This window comes from Desmodus rotundus, chromosome 12, assembly GCF_022682495.2.
Source record: "Desmodus rotundus isolate HL8 chromosome 12, HLdesRot8A.1, whole genome shotgun sequence".
In the NCBI taxonomy this organism is placed as follows: Eukaryota; Metazoa; Chordata; class Mammalia; order Chiroptera; family Phyllostomidae; genus Desmodus; species Desmodus rotundus.
The window spans coordinates 81,739,119-81,758,986 of NC_071398.1; the positions used below are offsets into that span (position 1 = coordinate 81,739,119).

Here is a 19,868-nt window from a genome sequence, read left to right on the forward strand (position 1 = left end):
GGCCAGGCCACGCCCCGTTCCCTCCGCAACGCAGGCACCAACCCTGCACTAAAGCCCCGCCGTGCAGCCCACCTCCGGCCCCTCCCGATCCCAGTTATCCGTCACTTCCGCTCGGGCGCAGCCCAGGCCGGACCCACCCGGCCGTTCCGCACTTAAGCTGCTGTGAGTCTGAAGTTTAGTGGGGCTGGTGTCGGTTCTCAGGTTTCCCGCTAACCTCCCGGAAAATGACAGCTTCTTGCGGGTGTCGAACGACATCTGCCCGCCGCCCCGAGAGTCCCTTTTCTTCTTGGAGCTTCGTTGGGATCCTCCTGGTGGTCCTAGTGTTCCTTCTACCCACATCCACCGGTAAGGGCCTGGAGAGGTACCCTCCGGGGTCGAACTGCAGCAGGTCTGGGAGTAGACCGACTGGAGCCGAGGGCGGGGAGGGGTTTGCTTGGTGGGTCGTGTAGGAGACGCAGGGCTTGGTTGACCCAGGTGTTGTGGAGTTGGGGTGACATTCGGGCCAGAGCTCCCCCGGGTTGTGCTGTGCAGGATTCCAGGGGATTGGGGACTCTGAAGTGCCAGCGGTGAAGGTTGTTTCGTGATCGTCATTGCGCCTTGCGGGGTGCTGGGCGCGGCCAGTATTTGCCCTGGGCCAAGGAAAAGCTTGCAGGTGTTTCGGGACTGAGCGAAGAGGTGTAGGAAGCGCAGACCCGGTGCTCAAGGTGACGGCTTTATCTTGAGTGCCCAGGTGCATGGGGATATTGCTAGGGCCTCGCGGTAGGGCCTGGGAAGTGTTTGCACAGTGTTTCTTAGGCGGGGTGGTGTTTTGATGAGTGGGGTGTTTGTACCCAACTGGGTTGATAGGGGGTGCCGGAGCCAGGCCCGGGTGTTAGCGATCGTGTGCTTTACGGAAGTGGCCTGGGCAGTTGTGCTGAGTTTGGGGCAAGGAAGCTCACTGCTTGCTTTGTATGGGTACTGGGGAGCGCATATTGAGCCCTTAAGTGAGCGATGCGGTTTTGGAAGAGTGCCCGGTGCTTTTGTGTTTAAAGTTAACAGGCTCCTTGTTGCCCAAATTCATATTAGTATTAATTTGCAGGCTTTGCGCTCCCTCCCCCGCCCCTAGTGGTCTTATTATTTCCATCAAGTATATATATACGCAATTGTCCTATTCAATTAGCAAATGGCTTTTTTTGACCTTTTTTTTTTTAATTAGGTTAAGTCATATTTGAGAGGATATGCGAAGCAACCTAAAAAACATTGGTAGACAAACCTAGTGAGAATTTAGTATCCCAAGAAACAGACAACAAATAATGTTAATACGGTTTTCCCCTACAGGTCATCAACTAAGGCTGAAGGCCCATTCACTATAAATTTGTCTTGTTTTTCACTGAATGGAATAAGTACTTTCTATGCTAAAAAAGACATGACTGCTTATTGTATAAAATGTACACGATCCAAGTGTCACCAGACAGGGGCCTGGCCCTGAGCGGTCTGCCTGTGGCCAGCTGTAGTGTGTGGGTTCTTGACTTGGTGCAGGAAAGATTTCATGACAGGAGTCCAGGTGACTGTGAGAATACATTGATTAAAGCTGGGGGCAATGAAACACGAGGAAGGGCTTAGCATAGAAGAAGCAATAGGAGAGCCTAGGCTTGGCTGTCTTAGTTCACTGGGAAGTCTGAGAAAAGGGGGCCTTTGGGACAGGTTCAGGGGATCAGCCTGGGACAAGCTGCCAGCTGCCCATTGCCTTAGAGTTTAGGAGACACGTGCCTGTAAAGAAAGAAGTGGGGGGGGAAGAAGGGAAAGGAAATGGTGCAGGCTGCTCCCCAGAAGGAGAGTGTATGCTGGGTCCTTTTGCTGGAAGCTTTTATCTTATTCTTGCAGGTGGGAATCTTAGGGGGAGGTCTCAGGGGAGGGTCTATTCTATATTCATCAGTTCTCCAGGTGTGCTTTTTTAGGGTCATGGTCTTTGCTGATTGGTCAGTGACGGGGCAGGTCTTTAGTCCTTGCAGTTGGTCCTGGAGTCTTCCACCTGGTTTTGCTGCTTTTCTGGGCCTGGAACTGAAATACAACTGAGGCCTAGATGTTATCTCCAGGGAGGAAAGGTTACCCTTGGGGTGAGGTCCTTATTTTACCAATTTTGCCCCATGCCAGGCACTTGGGGCCTTAGCCCTGGTGACAATCTGCACCTGACTGAATTGCTTGGCCACTTTGTTCGTCTCTCTCTCAGTTTCCCTATTTCACTTGCTAAGGAATTTTCCTAGCTTCTCACTATCTTGTCTTAAAAGGAGAACCTTTGAATACTTTGGTGTATTTCCAGCTGTCTTAAATGCATGTGTATTTCTATACCCAATTTATTTTGGGGATCCTGTTACATGTACAGTTTGCATGCTTCGGTCTGTCCTGAGCAGAATTCATTTAATGAATATTTGCCATGAATGTGCCAGGTCTCGTGCTGGCTCTGGGGATACACTGGTGAGCAGTAACAAACCATTCCTCCTTTCAGGATCCTTTTTCATTATTTGTTTACACCTGCACCTGTGCACACACACATAAACAGGGACTGTGTTTTGTCCACTATTAGATCCCCAGTGCTAGGCACACAGTAGGCAATTATTCAACATTTACTGAAATTTATTGGGACTGGCAGACGGTAACCACACCATAATACTTTATGTTGTAATCCAGACAGGTGCCCTGGAGGGAAGGACCATGATTCTCTGACAGCATTTAACAAATGACTGGTCAAAGGAAGACTTTCCTGCTCATGAGACACTTGAGAGGCCAAACTCTGCTGCTTTGGGGCTTCTGCATTTGCTGACTATCAGTGTGGGAACATTCTCCTGCTGCCTCTTCCATAATTGGCTCCTTCTTACCCTTCAAACTCAGTTGTGATGTTACCCCTTCAGAGGAACCTTCTATGGCCACCTTATTTCATGGAGACACACACATTCGGTTAAAATCATCTCTATCTTGTTACTCTTCCAAAACTATGTTCTTTCCCCAGTAGAATACAGAGATCTTGCATGTCGTGTCACACTGTGGTTCCAAATGCTCCATTCTTTGCCTCAGTATCAACACTTTTGTATCAATATTAAGTAACAGGAAGTTAAATATACTATTCAGCTGGGTCTTAGAGCTCAGGAGAAAAATTCCTCCTGTTTCTAAGAGGAACATTCTGTTAACCGTTTTCCTTAAACAAATAGCCAGATACCTCTCCAGCAAAATGGGTTTGTTCAGGAACAACAAAGAATTGCTTTTCGGGACATGTGGTCTAAAGGTAAACTAAGAACGAGTCCAGAGGAAGAAAGAAGGGGAACCGAAAGCTTGAGGTACAGTGACTTTTCATTGCTTGAGTTATGGCAGTCTGTCTTTGGCTGAGCTGTTAGTGGGCAAAGACGAATTTTTTCTTGTGATGAGGCAGCAAAATAGCATCACTTCCTGTGGGAGATGCGTGGTAAAGTGTCTGAGAGTTGGGATCATTACTGTGTGTTGATTGTTATGTGTGTGAGAGTTTTCTTTGCTAGCCTTCTGACTCCGATTTATTTATTTATATTTGTTAAATATGTTTATTGATTTTAGGGAGGGGGGAGAGAGAGAGGAACATCGATTGGTTACCTCCTGTGTGCACCCCAACCAGGGATTGAACCTGTGACCTATGTATGTGCTCTGATGGGGAATTGAATCCCCAGCCTTCTGGGACACAGGAGGATACTCCAACCAACTGAGCCACACCGGCAAGGGCGCCTGACTCCATTTTAAATGAGGTTTCTATTTATTAATTTTCACACACCCCCCTTTAGATATAGATATTTCTCTGAAATCATTACTGATTAAGAAGAGTCAGGTCTTTCTGGATTCAGTGATCTTTTGTCCCTTGATGCCAGGAAGGACCTTCCTGTTTTGGAAGCGTACAATTTGGACAGTGTACAAATTGTAAACCTGTTGTGATCACATCTGAGTGATGCAGGGAGGGGGGCTGTTGCTGGGGAGATCTCTCAGGAATTACCCATCTCCCGTTGGTATCTTAGAATAGTGAATCTGACAAAAGCATACTCCGAGCTTTGGGAAGACACAATGCAGGAACAAAACATGAATTGAATGGTATTGTTACCTTAAAAGAAACGGTTTGGAACAAAATGTCTTATCAATAATATAGCCTGTAGGTTGCAAATTCAGAGACTATGAATTGGGTAAGAATCCATGATCAGTTCATAGTCTATATGAAATAGAGACTTCCGTGAATTTTAAGCCCCCTAACTGGCCTGGTCTGAACAGTCCTCAGGTGTACTCTGCATCAATTCTGGGAAATGTTTACCTTCAGATCGCCAGGTGGTATGCAGACTCAGTCAGGATCGGTTGCTTTTATTAAACATGTTGCGGAGTCTATTGCCTGTAGTTGGGCAGCAGAGGGGTTGGTTAGCAGGACCTAACAGGGGCCTTTGTAGCGAGGTTGAAAAGAGCCTTTCTGGAGGTGTCTTTCCCAACAGATGAAGTGCCCAGGGCGCAGTGTGTGGTTTAAGGTCTTTTTCTCCCTGGAGTGCACTGTGAAAAGACTTTTTATTTATTTACTTATTTATTTTTTAATAGAACATGGTTAATTTTGATGGAAGAATTTAGGCCTTTAGAATATTGAAGTATATTTCCTTTCCTAAGCTGTGGATCAAAAGAGGCAGGGATCAGGTGCATTGGGTTCTCTGTGACCATCTCAAAGATTGAGAGTTTGAATTCCAAAGGAGGTGAATCAGCCAGCCACAGTGCTCTTGGCCAAGGTATCTAGAAGATTTCTGCAAACTTAGCCATTTGAGTCTTAACGTTGTTAGTGCATTTGACTAAACCTGAGGATTGAGTGTGTCAGCACTGTGAGAGTGTTGTCAGCCTGGCAACAGAGCACAAACCTGTCGAAGCATCTGACTGGTAAAAGGGGTTCCCTGATCCCTCTGGGTTCTAGAGGAGTTTTCTGTGTAGGGACAATCTTTTCCACAAGGACTTTAGCTGCAGAAGAGGCTATAGCTTGTCTGTAAGGGAAAGCTTCAGTCTAGTGGGAAAACATACAGATCATGACTAAAATATATTTATATATATGAGATGGGAAAGCTGTATGAACTCCATCTGCTGGACTGCAGAATGTCCAGGAGCAGTTGGATCAGACTTTCCTGGGTTGTACTTTGGACGAGTAGGTGCTTTTTGGGGCCTTATTAATAGTTCCCCACCAATACTGATTACATAAATGCTATCATTTTGTCAGTGAACCAATGGTTTAATGCCCGTACAGTAGTTAGGAGTAGGAATTTTAGAGCCTGTGGTTGTCATTTGGCCCAAACCAGAGCTTTCTCTTTTCATCAGATCAACAGTTGTAGAATTTCCAATTTTGTTTTGTCCTGAGGCCAGTTGTTGGGCCACTATAGCCAGTTTTTATAAGTTACCACTTGGGGAAATACTCCTTTCACCATACCAGAGGTTTGACTGCACTTGGCTCCTTTTAAGGACAGCATTCCTTATGGAAGTGTCAGCAAGGAGATTTTCCTTCAGCTTCCAGAGAGTCAAGTTTAGAATGCCCTGGGATCTTAATAATAGCTAAAGCAGCAGGTAAAAGTGTAGCATCTAAAATTTTCTGAACGTACGGGCCACTTTTAATTTTTTTTCAGCTGGGAGTAAGGAAACCATGTTTTTCCACAACATAACAAATCATTAACTACTCTGAAAGCATCTCTGCTATCAGTAGAATTGTCAGCAGTTACGCCCTTAGGGCGCAGGCCCCTTTGAGCTCGCTGGGCTGTGGTAGCCAAAGGCAAGGATGCCCCTTCAATTACATCAAAGGGTGTTGATAACCGCATTCCAACACAGTATTTGTCACTTAAATAAGAACTATTCCTGAAACATGAGAAGTCAGCCTTAAAGGCCTTTCCTCCAGATCTAATTAAGTCTTCAAACTTTTCTGGGTAAGGCCTTGTTTTGTCTGAGAGGATTCAGCACTTCTGCCTGACTCTTGAAATCAAGCTGTTCCATTGCAACTGTGATGACCTTCAGGCCAGTTCCTTTTGGAACCAGGCTCCTGGTGCCAAAACCGTGCTGGCCTACAGTCCACCTTTGCTAATGTTGAAATGCCACTTCTAATAATAGCAGTAAAGGAGAATGGGTTCATATTAAACTAAGCATAAATGTTTTGACATCAAAGAAATTTAAAATGCCATAAAGGGAAATATCTATAACTTAAACAATGGAAAAAAAATTGAATACAGGTAAAAACTGAAGAAAACGATTAGTATTTGCAGATTTCTCTGGAACAAGTTGGCTGAATAGTAAAGAATGTGAGTTTTGATCTGAGTGTCTGGAACCGATAACTGTGCCCACTCAGCTCTGACACTAGGTACCGGAAATGCAGCAATGAATGAGACAGGGTCCTCAAGGAGATGACAGTCTTGTAGGGAATAAAAACAATAAAGAATTACAATATGAGAAGTTCTATGAAAAATATATTGGGGTATCATGATGACATCCCAGTATTTTGAGTAAGAGATGTCAAGAGCCTCAAGGAAGATTTGGTACCTAGGATAAAACTGAAGGGTGAGCAGGTGGGAAGAATGACAGGGTCTCTGGTCAAAACTGAAGTAAAATGATGCATGCAGGCCTGGGGCACTAAAGTAATTTAAGTAATGTAATGGGCACACAAGGGATTGAATATGGCTTGGCAATAGTGTGCAAGAGAAAGCAGGATTCAGGTAGTGACAGATTGTACTGTGAGAGTCTTTAGCCATGCTCAGGAGCCTTAGACATTATCTTCAGGGCTATCTAGAAAGTGGTCACAGTCCAGATAAATGACAGTGGCTGTACAAGTAAAGGACAGAACTAGAGGGATGAACAGGCATTCAGTTGTGGAAACAATATAACTAGTTTGCTGGGTATGTGTGAATGTGGAGAATCAAAAGGGTGAATTCATTGTGTTATTTAAGATAGCATGACCCTTTCCAAGGGGAGTTGTGTGGAGTGGCAACCAAATATTAGACCTAGCACCCCAAGGAGAGATCTGGGATGGAGAAGGATTTGGAGGCAGCTCTTCTCAGGGGTAAGGAAGTCGTGGGAGTATGTCTACCCACCCAGGGGGTCCACAGAATGAAATAACAAGAGTTCCCAGAAAGACCATTAGGAACATCTCATTATCCCGTCAGGCAGAGAAGGAAGACTAGCCAGAGGACAAGCTGAAAACCAAGGTGGTTGTGCTGTCCTGGAAACCAAAGAGAGCTTTTCAGACAGAAGGAGCAAAGACAGAGGGATCAGTAGCTCCAGATGTTATAGACGGAGTAACTGAAATTACTGAGGAAGAAAATGTTAGGATTCATGGAAAAACAAGGAGGCCACTTAATGACTTTCCGAGTAATTTAAATGATTTTGTAAACCTAGAAATGAGGAAGTGAGAAATAAAATTGACAGGTGTAGATGCCAGAGCCTGCATTTTGAGAGGCAAATAAAGTCTTTAAAAGGTTGTGTAGACAGTGGGAGAAGGAGCAGGATGGTCAGGCTTCATTGGCCTCCAGTTTGGTGAGAGAGCATGGTTTTTTGAAGGCTCCATCTGGGTAGGGCTGTGTGTGTACGCATGTGAGAAAGTGACTTCAATTTTTGCACTTGTGTAGTGCTTACCTAATTTTGGCAAATGTAGAGAAGGTGAGCAGTTCTCTTGATTCATAGCAGAAAACTATTTTATTTTCCTGAAACTCACCTGGAACATTGGGGACTTTCTGAACGCAGCCCATCATACTACATAATGTCATCTATTGCTGAAGCATAGCATTACAGCCAAGTAATAATTGTATTTAAACTACCTAGAGAAAACTAAGTCAAGGTGCTGTGTTTGTGCATCTGGGAATGTTTGGTTTGTACATCCTCGTTGGAAGAAAATTCAGTGTTCTGGGGAAGGGAGGAAATTTGCTTAGTGAAAAGTGTGGTATTGGACTTGATTTAGTACAGTGTTTAAAGCTTGAGGTCAACTGGTTGCCAAACCAAAATTTACACTCTGCACATGGTGGAAGCTTGTCTTTCATGATGCGTGTTAGTGGGAAGAAATACTTCTAATTAGTTGAATGGATTAAACTATCTAACTGATTTTTCCTTTTCCATACGGAGACTATATGTGAAAGTCCTATCAGGAATCCTCTCTATATTCGCTTTCAAGGTAGTTACTGAGATTAAATGCATGAAACAAAGAATACTCGTATAATTTAATCACAGGCATGCTATTACTTGATTTTTTTTTCTTGTTTGTTCCAGGAAATTCTGGGAGGATGTTATTCACTTGTATCTGAACGGAATTATATATTCTAGCCCATGTTTGTTTTCCTGTTGAAAGTGACAATATCTAGCTCAGGGTATTAAGTAAATGTAATGTTATAAAACTCACCTCTTTTTAAACAATGCTTTTAACTATTAATCCTCTTTTTAAACAATGTTTTTAATTGCTAAGGCTTTTGGTGTGCTTTTTGCTTTTTTTTGAGCAGTTGATTGAGGAACATGTAGATACCAAGGTCAGCATACTGAAAATGTTGACAACTTTTGCCAGTAAGTGAATTTCAGGGCATGATGGAAATGAAATATTGGACTATGTATATATAGAGAATTTTAGAATTTAGAATTTTACTTGTTTTTCTTTACTAGTCTCAATTCGAAGTAAGATCAATCCAGGGAGTAAGAAAGGAAAGATTCCTCAGGAATCAAAAGAGATTTTTCTCCATAGGTCCTTAACCTTGTAGGAGAGGCCTCTGCGTTCTTTTAGCCCTTTAGTTATTTTACATAATTGTTCTAACAGATCTGTTAGGTTTTTGAAGCCCGCAGATAATTTAAAGGAAAATGAATTGCTAAAGAGAAATGACACTATTCAAGGGAGTGAAAACAACCCTCTCCCCCCAAAAAATCAGAAGCAAAAAATTCTAAAAGCATAGAATATCGTAGCTTTGCCATAGGGATACATTGGATACACAGCCTAAACAGCTGCCTCAGACAGCTTCTGAGGTCAGGACTGATTCATTGATTAGTGGAGGGAGAGTAAATTGCTGTTGACCCTAGAACAACACGCATTTGGACTGTCTGCATTCACTGACACGCACATTTTTTTCTGTAGTCTGTTTGGTATCTGGGTTTCACATCTGTGGAAACAGCCAACGGTATTTTCCATCTGAAGTTGGAAATTTGACAATGCAGAGGGTACACTGTGTGTATCATTCCCCAGTCCATCACTTTATATACTTGAGCATCCAGAGATTTTTGTATCCACGGGGAGTCCTGGAATCGATCCCCCACTGATACAGAGGGAACGCTCAATTTAAGTTTTGCCAAAGTCAAAAGTTGTATGTAGATTTTCAACTGCTTTGGGGGCTGGTGAACCCGGGCCCCAGCATTTTTCAAGGGTCAGTTGTGTATTTAAAGTAATGTCAAGAAAGCAGATTTTTTTTCCGTAGAAGGCCATTCAAAGTAATGAAATTGTTCACTTATAAATGTTCATTTCACTAATATGAAATTAAGTCTTATATTTTGAAGTAGTTTAGTCCATATTTATTTTGATCTATAAAATCCACAATGTTTAAATAATAATTACCTCTTACCGTAGCATTTCTTGAGCACCCACTGGGCACAGAGTATAGCAGGAAAATAAAGTATATGATTGATCCCTGACTTCTAGAAACTTGCCTCCTGAAAGGAGACTGAGCCTGAAGTGACAAGTCATCATCATCAGTTTGTGTTTCAGACTGTGGAAGAGTAATCGGATCCAGGGCTCTATACTACAGAAGTCTTCTTAGGGGCATGATGAGTGTGATACGAACTTAGAAAAATGGTGAAGGTTGCACACCTACAAATATATGGTAAAACCAAAAATATTGCTGCTGTCTCTTCAATTTACTGTTGAATGAATATTCACCTTATTCCTCCAAGAAACCAAAAGCCAATCGAATGTTACTTAAATCAGGGGTGGCACATCATCCCGTAAAAGCAGGGAACAATCCCTTAAAATCTTGCCGACGACCTTTCCATTTATTCTGTCCTGCCTGCCTGCTGCCAGGCTGCAATCCCTGGCTGGTGAAAAGGAGAACATGCTTTACTTTCACGTTCTCATTCTGTTATGCCCAGATGCCTGTGATGCTCCACCGAGATTTCAATCTATGATGCTCAAAGATCCCCCTAAGGAAACGTATCATCCTGGGGACAGTGTGGACTATCAGTGTCGCCCGGGATACATGCGTATTGTTCCTCCTCTTCGCTTGTCTTCTGTTTGTCAGCCTGATAACACGTGGCAACCTCTCCAGGAGGCTTGTACAAGTAAGTACACAGAACTTTAAATTGCACTAGAGATTTTCTCACATTTAGGGTGTATATTCCACTGTTATAATGGTGGTTGTCTCATGTGAAAGTAGATTTTAGAAAGTAATGTATTTTTTCAGGCTTCAAAAAATTTCTAGGGAATCTTTTTCTTGGCAGTTGGTTGTCTGGGTAAATGTGAATATTAAGTTTGGTCTTTTCATAGTTAAAGAAAGAAAATAATATTTCCATGAATTCAGTAGAGCAATATAAAACTGTGGTTTTGAGTCATACCTGTTTTGAAATTTATATGAAACAACAAAGTTCAAAATTTTCTTTCAGGAAAACTGTGTCCACCTCTAGGAGACCCCGTAAATGGCCAAGTCAATGGAAGTTTTCAGTTTGGTTCAGTGGCTCACTATTCTTGTAATGAGGGGTAAGTAGAGGAGAGAGGTAAATAGTACTAGTTCTGTTTTTGCTTTGCCTCTTTTCTAAGCATTCCCACAATGTTGACTTCATTTTGCTTTCTCTGTGACAAATTGTACTTAGAGCTAATCAGCTCTTGGGCTTTTTATAGAGACTAAAATATGTGTAATGAGGAGAGAAATTTCAATTGAAGTAAAGCTCAATTGTATAATGATATATATAATAATAAGCCTATTGTTAGTATTAAAAATGTAGTAATCGCGATGGCTTTTCCTTGACAAGGAAGTGCACCTTATTTATTTATTTATAATTTTTATTTTTTATCTTCGCCTGAGGACGTTTTTCTCATTGCCTTTTTTAGGGGGTGGGGGCCATCGATTGGTTGCCTTCTCATAACCCGGGTGTATGCCCTGACCAGGGGTCAAACATGCAACCTTTTGGTCTGCGGGACCACACTCCAGCTGACTGAGCCACACCAGCCAGGGCCAAAGTGCACCCACAAAATGGCCAACTCTTAGACTTGTAGAAAGGCTTATGGAAACGGGAGGCAGAATTGCCAACCAGAAATGACCTTGTATTGAAATAACTCTGTCAGATGTTACCAGGTGAAAATGGACCTGATTAGCTTGTATCATAACAGGGGTATCAAACTCATTTTCACTGGGGGCCACATCAGGTTTCAAAGGGCTGAAGGTAATTTCAGCTCCATAACGGTTAAGGAGCAGTTACATTTACACAGTCCTAAAATTATTTCGGCCCTTTGAAGGCAACCGCAAGGCTGATGTGGCCCCCTGTGAAAATGAGTTTGACACCCCTGCCTTAATAGAAAGCCTTATTTTTGAGACTGCTACAATGTAATCAAGGTCTCAAAAAGAGGTAATGAGCACTTAATAGTAGCCTTTGTAATATAGGGTTTTTTAAGTAGTTATATTTGGGATATTGGAAATTTATGAAAAAGGTACATTATAGAGTAAATATAGTACATTATAAAGTACAACTGATTTTTTTCATATTAATTTTGTGTTCTACTAATTTACTGAATTCATTTATTCTAACAGGATTTGTGTGTGTGTGTGTGTGTGTGTAATCTTCAGAATTTTATACATATGAGATCATAGTACCTGCAGACACTGATAATTTTACTTCTTCCTAACCAATCTTGATGACTTTGGTTTGTTTGTTTTGCCTAGTTGCTCTGGCTAGAACTTCCAGTAGTGTGTCAAATAGAGTGGTAGACGCAGGCATCCTTGCGTTGTTCCTTATCTTAGAGGAGAATCTTTCAGCTTTTTACCATTTAGTATGATGTTTGCTGTGGGTTTTTCATGTATAGTGTTTATGGTCTTGAAGTAGTTTCCTTATTTTCCTAGTTTATAGAGTACGGTTAACATGCAGGAGTGTTACATTTTGTCAAGTGCTTTTATTACATCGATGGAGATGATCCTGTGTTTTTTCCCCTTTATTCTATTGATAGAGCATATTACATTAATTAATTTTCCTATGTCGAGCCATCCTTGTCCTCCAGGAATAAATCCCACCTGGTCGTAGTGCATAATACTTTTAATATGCTGCTCAATCCTATTTGGACATCTTTCATTGAGGAGTTTTATTGATACATGTAGGTTCCTAAGGGATTTGTGTCTGTAGTTTTTTATGGTGTCTTTGACTCGTGTTGATATCATGACAATGCTGGTTTCACAGAATGAGTTCAGAAGACTTCCATCCTCTTCCATTTTTAAAACACTTTTGAGAAGGATTGGATTTGGTTCTTAAAATATTCACCATGAACCATGAGGTCCAGGGGTTTTCTTTATTTGGAGGTTTTTGATTACTGACTCAGTCTTTTTACTTATTATAGGTCTACTCAGATTTTTTTGTATCTATGTGATTTAGTAGTGATTGGTATTGAGTTTCCAGGAATTTTTCCATTTTACCTTAGTTAGTTAATTTGTTGGCATAAAATTGTTCTTTGTATTACTCTTGTATTTCTGTATAATTGGTATTCCTCTGTGTCCCCCAGTTGACTCAGGAGGTGGCTTTATATCTTGAGGGTATTTTAAAAATTTTTATTATTTTTTAAATTTTATTTATTGATTTTTTTTTTTTTGAGGGAGAGAGAGAGAGGAAGGGAGAGAGAGAAAGAAAAACATTGATTTGTTCTACTTATTTATGCATTTGTTACTTGATTCTTGTGTGTGCCCTGACCAGGAACGAACCCACTACCTTGACATAAGGGGATGATGCTCTAACCGACTGAGCCACTATGTAATTGGTATTAATGTCCCCAGTTCCGTTTCTGATTTTAATAATTTGTGTCCTCTTTTTTTTTTTTTTTTTAAATTAGTCCATCTAGCTAAAGGTTTGTTGATTCAGAGAACTAACTTTTGGTATCATTCATTTTCTCTATTGTTTTTCTCTCTGATCTAATTAATCTTCATTACTTCCTTCCTTGTGCAAAATTTGGGGTTAGTTCTTTTCACCCAGTTCCTCGAGTTGGGAGGTTAGGTTGTTGATTTCAGATCTTATTTTTCATTATAAAGCTTTTATAGCTACAGATTCCCCCCTTGGCACTGTTTTCACTGTCTCTCATACATTTGGGGGTGTTGTGCTTTTATTTTCATTCATCTGAAAGTAATTTATAGTTTCTCTTGTGACTTCTCCTTTGATTGCATTGTTGTTTAAAAGTGTGCTGTGCAGTTTCCACAACGTTGTGAGTTTTCCAGTCTTTTTAATACTGATTTCTAACTTCGTTCCATATTGATTATTTAATATTTTTAGCCAAACATAATTGTTATTAACTATGTATTTGTTAGTAAAATTAATTTATGTTATGAATTTGTGGCCTAAAGGACGGTCTGTCCTGGAAAATGTCTCATTCGAACCCGGGACTCTGCGTCTGTTATTGGATACAGTGCTCTGTCTAGTCCGGGAGATCTAGTTTATTATGCTGTGGAAGTCCTCTCTTTTCTTACTCATCTTCTGTCTGGGTGTTCGACTCTTTGTCATGAGTGACGTATTAAAGTCTTCGACTATTATTGGAGAAATGCGTATTATGTAGAAACGTGCATTTCTCCGTTCAGCTCTGTCAGCTTTGGTTTCATCTGTTTTGAAGACCTGTCATTAGGTGCATAAATATTTATAAGTGTTACATTTTCTTGCAGTATTGAACCCTTATTAAAATATAATGTCCTTCTTTGTTCTTTTAACCCTTTTTGACTTAAAGTGCATGTTGTGTGAATTAGTGTAGTGTAGCCACTTCTGCTGTCTTACAGTCACTATGTGCACGAAATAGATCTTCCCATTTTTTGGCTTTCCACTTGTTTGTGTCTTTGCATCTCAAGTGAGTCTCTTGTAGACAGCGTATAGTTAGATCCTTTGTTTTTATTCATTCTGCCAATGCCTGTCTTTGGATTGGAGAGTATACTCATTTTAAATAAAAAAAAAAAAATTACTGACAGGAAGGATGGTTTTTTCTGTGATTATACTACCAGTTTTATACATGTCTCATAGTTTGTTTTTTAATCTCTCCCTTTCTATTGATTTGATTTTTATAGTGAAATGCTAACATTTCTTTTTTATTTACTTTAGTGTCCATTTTATAGGGTTTTTGTTTGTGGTTATCATTGTAGGTTGTATTTAAAATCCTACAGTTAAAATACTCTAATTGGAATTTACACCAACTTAATTTCAATACGTTATAAAAACTGCACCCTCACAACTCTGTCTTTTGGTTGTTAGTGTAATACCAGCCTCCACAGTAATGTATTTATTTTCTTTTGAAGGATTACTTTCTTAAACCCCATAGAAAACAAAAATTATGGGTACTGACCATTCTTACAATCATACGAGCTTTAATAATTGCTCATGTATGAACCTGCAGTGTGATGCTTGTTTATCCATATGCCTTTGGGTTACTTTTTAAAATTTCACCTTTCCGGGCTCCCTTGTGCTTTTTGCAGGCAAGGTCTAGTGTTAACAACTCCCTCAGCTTTTATTTCTGGAAAAATCTTAATATCTCCCTCACATTTGAGCACAATTTTGCTGGATTGAGGATATATATGGTTGATAGTTTTTTGTGTTTTGTTTTTTTTTTAATCACATTGAGTCTATAAGTTCACTGTCCTCTGGCCTCCAAGGTTCTGATGAAAAATTTGCGGATGATCATATTTAGGATCTCTTGTACCTGATGATCCACTTCTCTCTCCCAGCTTTTAAAATTCTGCCACTGGCTTTTGAAAGTTTGATCACGTTTCTTAGTGTGGGTCTCTTGAGTTCATCTTACTAGGATTCGGTTGAGATTTTTGAATATTTATGTCTTTCATCAAATCTGCCAAACTTTTCAACTGTTATTTCTTCAGGTATTCTCTTTGCCCTTTTCCTTCTGTCTTCTCTTTCTGAGAGTCCCACAATGCGTGTGTTGGTCTGCGCATTGGTGTCCCGCAGGTCCCCCAGGTCCCTTAGGCTCTGTCCGCTTTTCTCCAGTCTTTTTACTTTCTCTTCTTCAGACTCAATAGTTTCCATTGTCCTTTATTCAACTTCACTGATTCTTTCTTCAGCCTGCTAAAAACTGCCTTTAATTCCTCTAGTGAATTTTTCATTTAAGTTACTGTACTTTTCAATTCCAAAATTGCGTTTTGGTTTATTTTTAGGTTTTCCATCTCCTGCTTGATCATTCACATTGTGTACATTCATTGTTTTCTTAACTTTCTATATTTCTTCCATTAGTTCTTTAAGCTTCTGTAAAACAGTTAAAGTCTTTTTTTTTTTTTTTACTTTATCTGTAATGAGGTTTTTTTCAGGGAGGATTTCTGTTAATTAATTTTTTTTTAATGCACCACACTCTCCTGTTTCTTTGTCTGCCGTGTTCTTTCTTTCTTGAACCGCACACCTGAATCCAATAATGAAGTAACTCTGGAAATCAAATTCTTCTTCCCCGGGCTTGTTATTTTCTCTAGTTCATTTTGGTGTTTTGACTGTTGGGGGAGTCTGAGGATCAGCCTGATACATAAACTGAAGGTCTTTTCTGAGCCTTCCCCTGGGCGTGTTCAGTCACTTAACTTACCCCACGTATGCCACGTCCTAGTTTTTCCTCCTCACCCAAGTACATGCGTATTGATTTTAGAGAGGGGAGAGGAGGGAGCCAGATATGCAGAGAATCATTGATGTGAGAAAGAAGCCACATTGGTCGCCTCTTGTATGTGCCCTGACCGGGAATCTAACCCACAGCCCTTTGGTTTACTGGACAGTGCTCCCACCAACAGAGCCACACCGGCCAGGGTTGCATGTCCTAGCCTTAATGTCAGCCTCCTGAAAGAGGAAAAAGTGAAAATTGAAGGGCGGACCAAAGGATGCTGGATCTTTAAATTTCCAGAAGTCACTTCATAGGCAAAGAATGGGCTTGCAAGAGTAGGGGGCATGTGATAATAGTGACTTCCCACTTCTTTATTTGCTTTTCCGTGTGAGAGGCAGCAGTCAGTAATAAGAGCAGAGATTCTGGATATTTGTGAGGATAGGGTTCTTTTGTCTCTCCCCGGTTCCTGCAGGCTGCTTATAAGCTACCCCAGGAACACACAGCTGCCTGCTGTTGAAGTGGGGTGGGTGACCACCACTGTGCTAAGAACTGAAAGTGACCATGTTAATGCAATTTCCCTGTCCAAGTCCTCCCTTAGGAATTACAGGCTTTCTAGGCACTCCAGAGGTCCAAAATAGCTACATCACGCAGATTCTAGCACTGTGATTGTGGTGTAGATGGGAGGACAGATTCTTGTTGCTTGCTACCCTACCATCATCCCTGAATCCTCTCCCTAATACATTGTAATATAGAACCAATGAGTGAGCCTTGGACGAATGAATAGTCAGCTGGAAACAGCTATAAGCCATTTCACTGACTCTGTTTTTACTTAAGTAAAAATATCTAGTTTAAAGTTAGAAACTGGTAGGCACTTTGAGGAGTACCGAAAGATTAAGACATGGACTCTTTTCAGAGAAGTTTTTGTCTTATTGAGAAGCACAATATAAATAGACAGATGTCAAAGCAAATGTAAATTAGAACAACCAAAGAAATAGGTGTGTTTGTGATCATTACAACGACAGCCTAGAGGAGAATACTGTGAATTTAAATGATTAGAGATTTCATCAAGTAGGGGTCTTCCCGAGCTTCCCTCTGGTCTGAAGAATATTCGTAAGATTTAAAACTTACGCAGCACTCAGCATGTTATTACCCATGCTAACTCATCTACTACTCAGCAATCCCACGAGCTTTATACTATTATCCCCTTTTCATAGATGAGGAAGCTGAGAAAGAGAAACATTAACCATTGCCCAGCTCACACGGTAAGTCAGTTGTGGCACCGGGACTCCAATCCAGGCAGGGAAGCTCAGGGCCTGACCTGTGTGCCCAGTCGGCGTGGTGACTGGGCGGAATGCTGGGAACTAGGGCACAGACGTGAGTGTTGAAGTGCCTGCTGGAGATAGCAAAGAGGCCAGATGGACAGGCACGTATGTAGATAATTTGCTCTAGGTCAGAGTGTGCTCAGAGGCAGAAACTCTCTATTAAATCATAGATTCAGTGAGTACTTTCGTTATAGGTGTTTCAGAAACTTCTCCCTCAGACTCCTGTAGTGCAGAAAAATGACCATATAAAATTTTTCTTCATTATTATGTGTATCATATTAAGTGGTAAAAAACCAAAACTAATCTTTTTTTTTTTTCACCCCCTTATTTAGTTATCAGTTAATTGGACAAGCAACTCTACATTGCGACCTTTCTGAAAATGGTGTGGCCTGGGATGTTGATCCCCCACATTGTGAAAGTAAGTCTACTCAGTCTTTAGAGTTTAGAGCAGTTGTTCTCGAACTTTCAGCCTGGGCTCAACTTCATGCTTTTCAATTAAAAAGACCCCACATAACTCTCTTCAGGTATGATATGGTTATTGCTGTTCCTTACATTGGAATTAAAACTAAAAAGTTTTAAAACTATTTTTTAATTCATTAATAAGAACAGTAAGCATAATACATGTTAATATATGCAATATATTTTTTATGAAAAACCACAATTTTCCAAATAGTGAGAATAGAGGCATTGCTTTACATGTTTGCAAATCTCATTAATATCTGGCTTTTTAAAGGAAGACTTTAGGATTTTGGTTGCTGTATTAACACACCATTTGTACCTTTGGCATATTTCACCATATACTCTGATAGATGAAAATGAAACAAGATAATACATTTTTTCAAAGAAACATTCTTCTAAATGGATAACTGGATTTACAGTTAGATCATAGAAATCAAATGCTAATGAATTTATTGAAGGCAGTTCAGTGGACAGTACTAATGGTGTCTTAATCTTTTATTTTTTCTTTTGCCTTTCCTGTCCTATTTTTTTCTCTCTTTAAGGGATTTTGTGTCAGCCACCTGGACAAATACCAAATGGTATCACCAATAGCCAGAAGGAAACATATGAATATAGTGAAGTAGTAATTTATACTTGCAAACCTTCAAGTGGACCAGATAAATACTCACTTGTTGGAGAGGACAAGCTTATTTGTTCTGGGCAAAATGTATGGAGTAGTGACCCTCCTGAGTGCAAAGGTAATAATATTTTTATTTATTTCTTCATGTGTAAATAGCATGGAAATACTTTGCAAATACTTCACCAACAAGTAAACAAAACAGCCCTTACTCTGTTGTTGGTTTCTAATTTAATTTGTAAAAAGTGGAGTTTCTCAGCCTTCACCACACGTTCCTGACATTCCGATTTATTCGTCGTGAATTACTGTGTAGATGCATGAGTTGGGATTTTCTTTTTTTTGCTTCAAAGTATCAAAAACTCAACACACATTGGCTTAAAAATAACAAAGATTTATTTTGTGTTACAGGATGTCTAAGAGTTCTGGCTAGAGAAAATGGAAGAGTAAATTATAAAAGACTCATCTCACCAATAAGGTTGATAAACTCTGGATGAGACATACAGCCATACCTCGTTTAATTGCACTTGGCTTTATCGTGTTTCACAGATGTTGTGCTTTTTAAAAATTGAAGGGAAGACCTTCCCCAGCAAAAACATTGTACCTTGCTTTATTGTGATACTTGTTTTATTGCTGTGGTTTGATACCAAACGTGCTGTATCTTTGACATATGCCTGTACTTTAAAAACAATGTTTAAGGCATTCGAGTGTGACTTGAAACAGGGAGGCATTGGAGGATGTTTGGCTCTTGAAAGGAAGGAACCACTGAATAATGCCAAAATAATTATTCTTGTCAAGTGCAAAGGGAACATTCTCTAATTACATATTCTAGGCATTAAGATAATTTTTAAAAATATCAAAATATTGAAATCATTTACTATACTTTATCTGATCACAATAGAATGAATGTAAGGAATCAAAATAATCTATAAAAATCCCCAAATATATGAAAATTACGCAAGACACTTCTAACTAACCAATGAAGCAAGACTTCACAAGCAAAATTAGAGAGTGTTTTGAATTGAATAAAAATAAAAGTACAACATATCAATATATCAAAATATTGGGGATACAGCAAAAGCAGTGCTTAATAGGATATTGACAGCGTGGAATACCTGTATCAGAAAAGGGGAAACATCTCATCAGTAATCTAAGCCTCCACCTTATGAACCTAAAAAGAGAAGAGCAAATTGTACTCTATACAAGGAAACCAAAGGAAAGAATACAGGTAGAAATCAGCGAAACTGAAAAGAGAAAAAAGAGTGAATTGATGAAACTAACACATAGTTCTTGGAGAAGAACAATAAAATCTTTTAACATATAACCAGTCTGACAAGAAAAAATGGAAACAAATGATTGATATCAAGAATTAAAACCGTGACATCACAATATATCCAACAGGTATTTAAAGGATAAGAGAGAGTAACACAACTTTATGCCTAGAAATTTGACAACCTAACCCTTCTCATAAAAAGACTGTTCTTCCTGGGGAGTCTTTATCAAACGTCTCGAAAGTAAATATTAGCAGCTCTACACAAACTCTTCAGGAAAATACAAAAGCGGGTGGAGGGGCTCATCTTACCACACTTCATGAGGCTTGCATTGCCCTGGTACTAAAACCAGATGGAGGCATTTCAGGAACATTAAAAACAATGTCCATAATGAACATCCTGTATTTAAACAGTTTTCCATTCATTCTGAAATTTCTTCACTTTGC

The 19,868-nt window shown here is 40.1% G+C and overlaps 1 protein-coding gene across 10 annotated transcripts in view; it reads left to right on the forward strand.

Moving 5' to 3' along the window:
- The first annotated feature begins 95 nt into the window (after positions 1-95).
- The window catches only part of CD46 (CD46 molecule), a 40,693-nt gene continuing 20,920 nt past the window's right edge, over positions 96-19,868 (forward strand). For 6 of the 10 annotated variants that reach the window (XM_024552253.4, XM_024552240.4, XM_045186926.3 and 3 more), the window contains exons 1-5: positions 97-345; positions 10,096-10,284; positions 10,606-10,699; positions 17,412-17,497; positions 18,081-18,275. In XM_024552253.4, coding sequence (XP_024408021.2) covers positions 225-345; positions 10,096-10,284; positions 10,606-10,699; positions 17,412-17,497; positions 18,081-18,275 — 685 coding nt within the window. In that variant the 5' untranslated portion in view covers positions 97-224. Of the gene's footprint in view, positions 346-10,095; positions 10,285-10,605; positions 10,700-17,411; positions 17,498-18,080; positions 18,276-19,868 lie in introns of all 10 variants that reach the window. The other 4 variants (XM_024552231.4, XM_045186835.3, XM_045187115.3 and 1 more) reach the window with 2 other exon arrangements.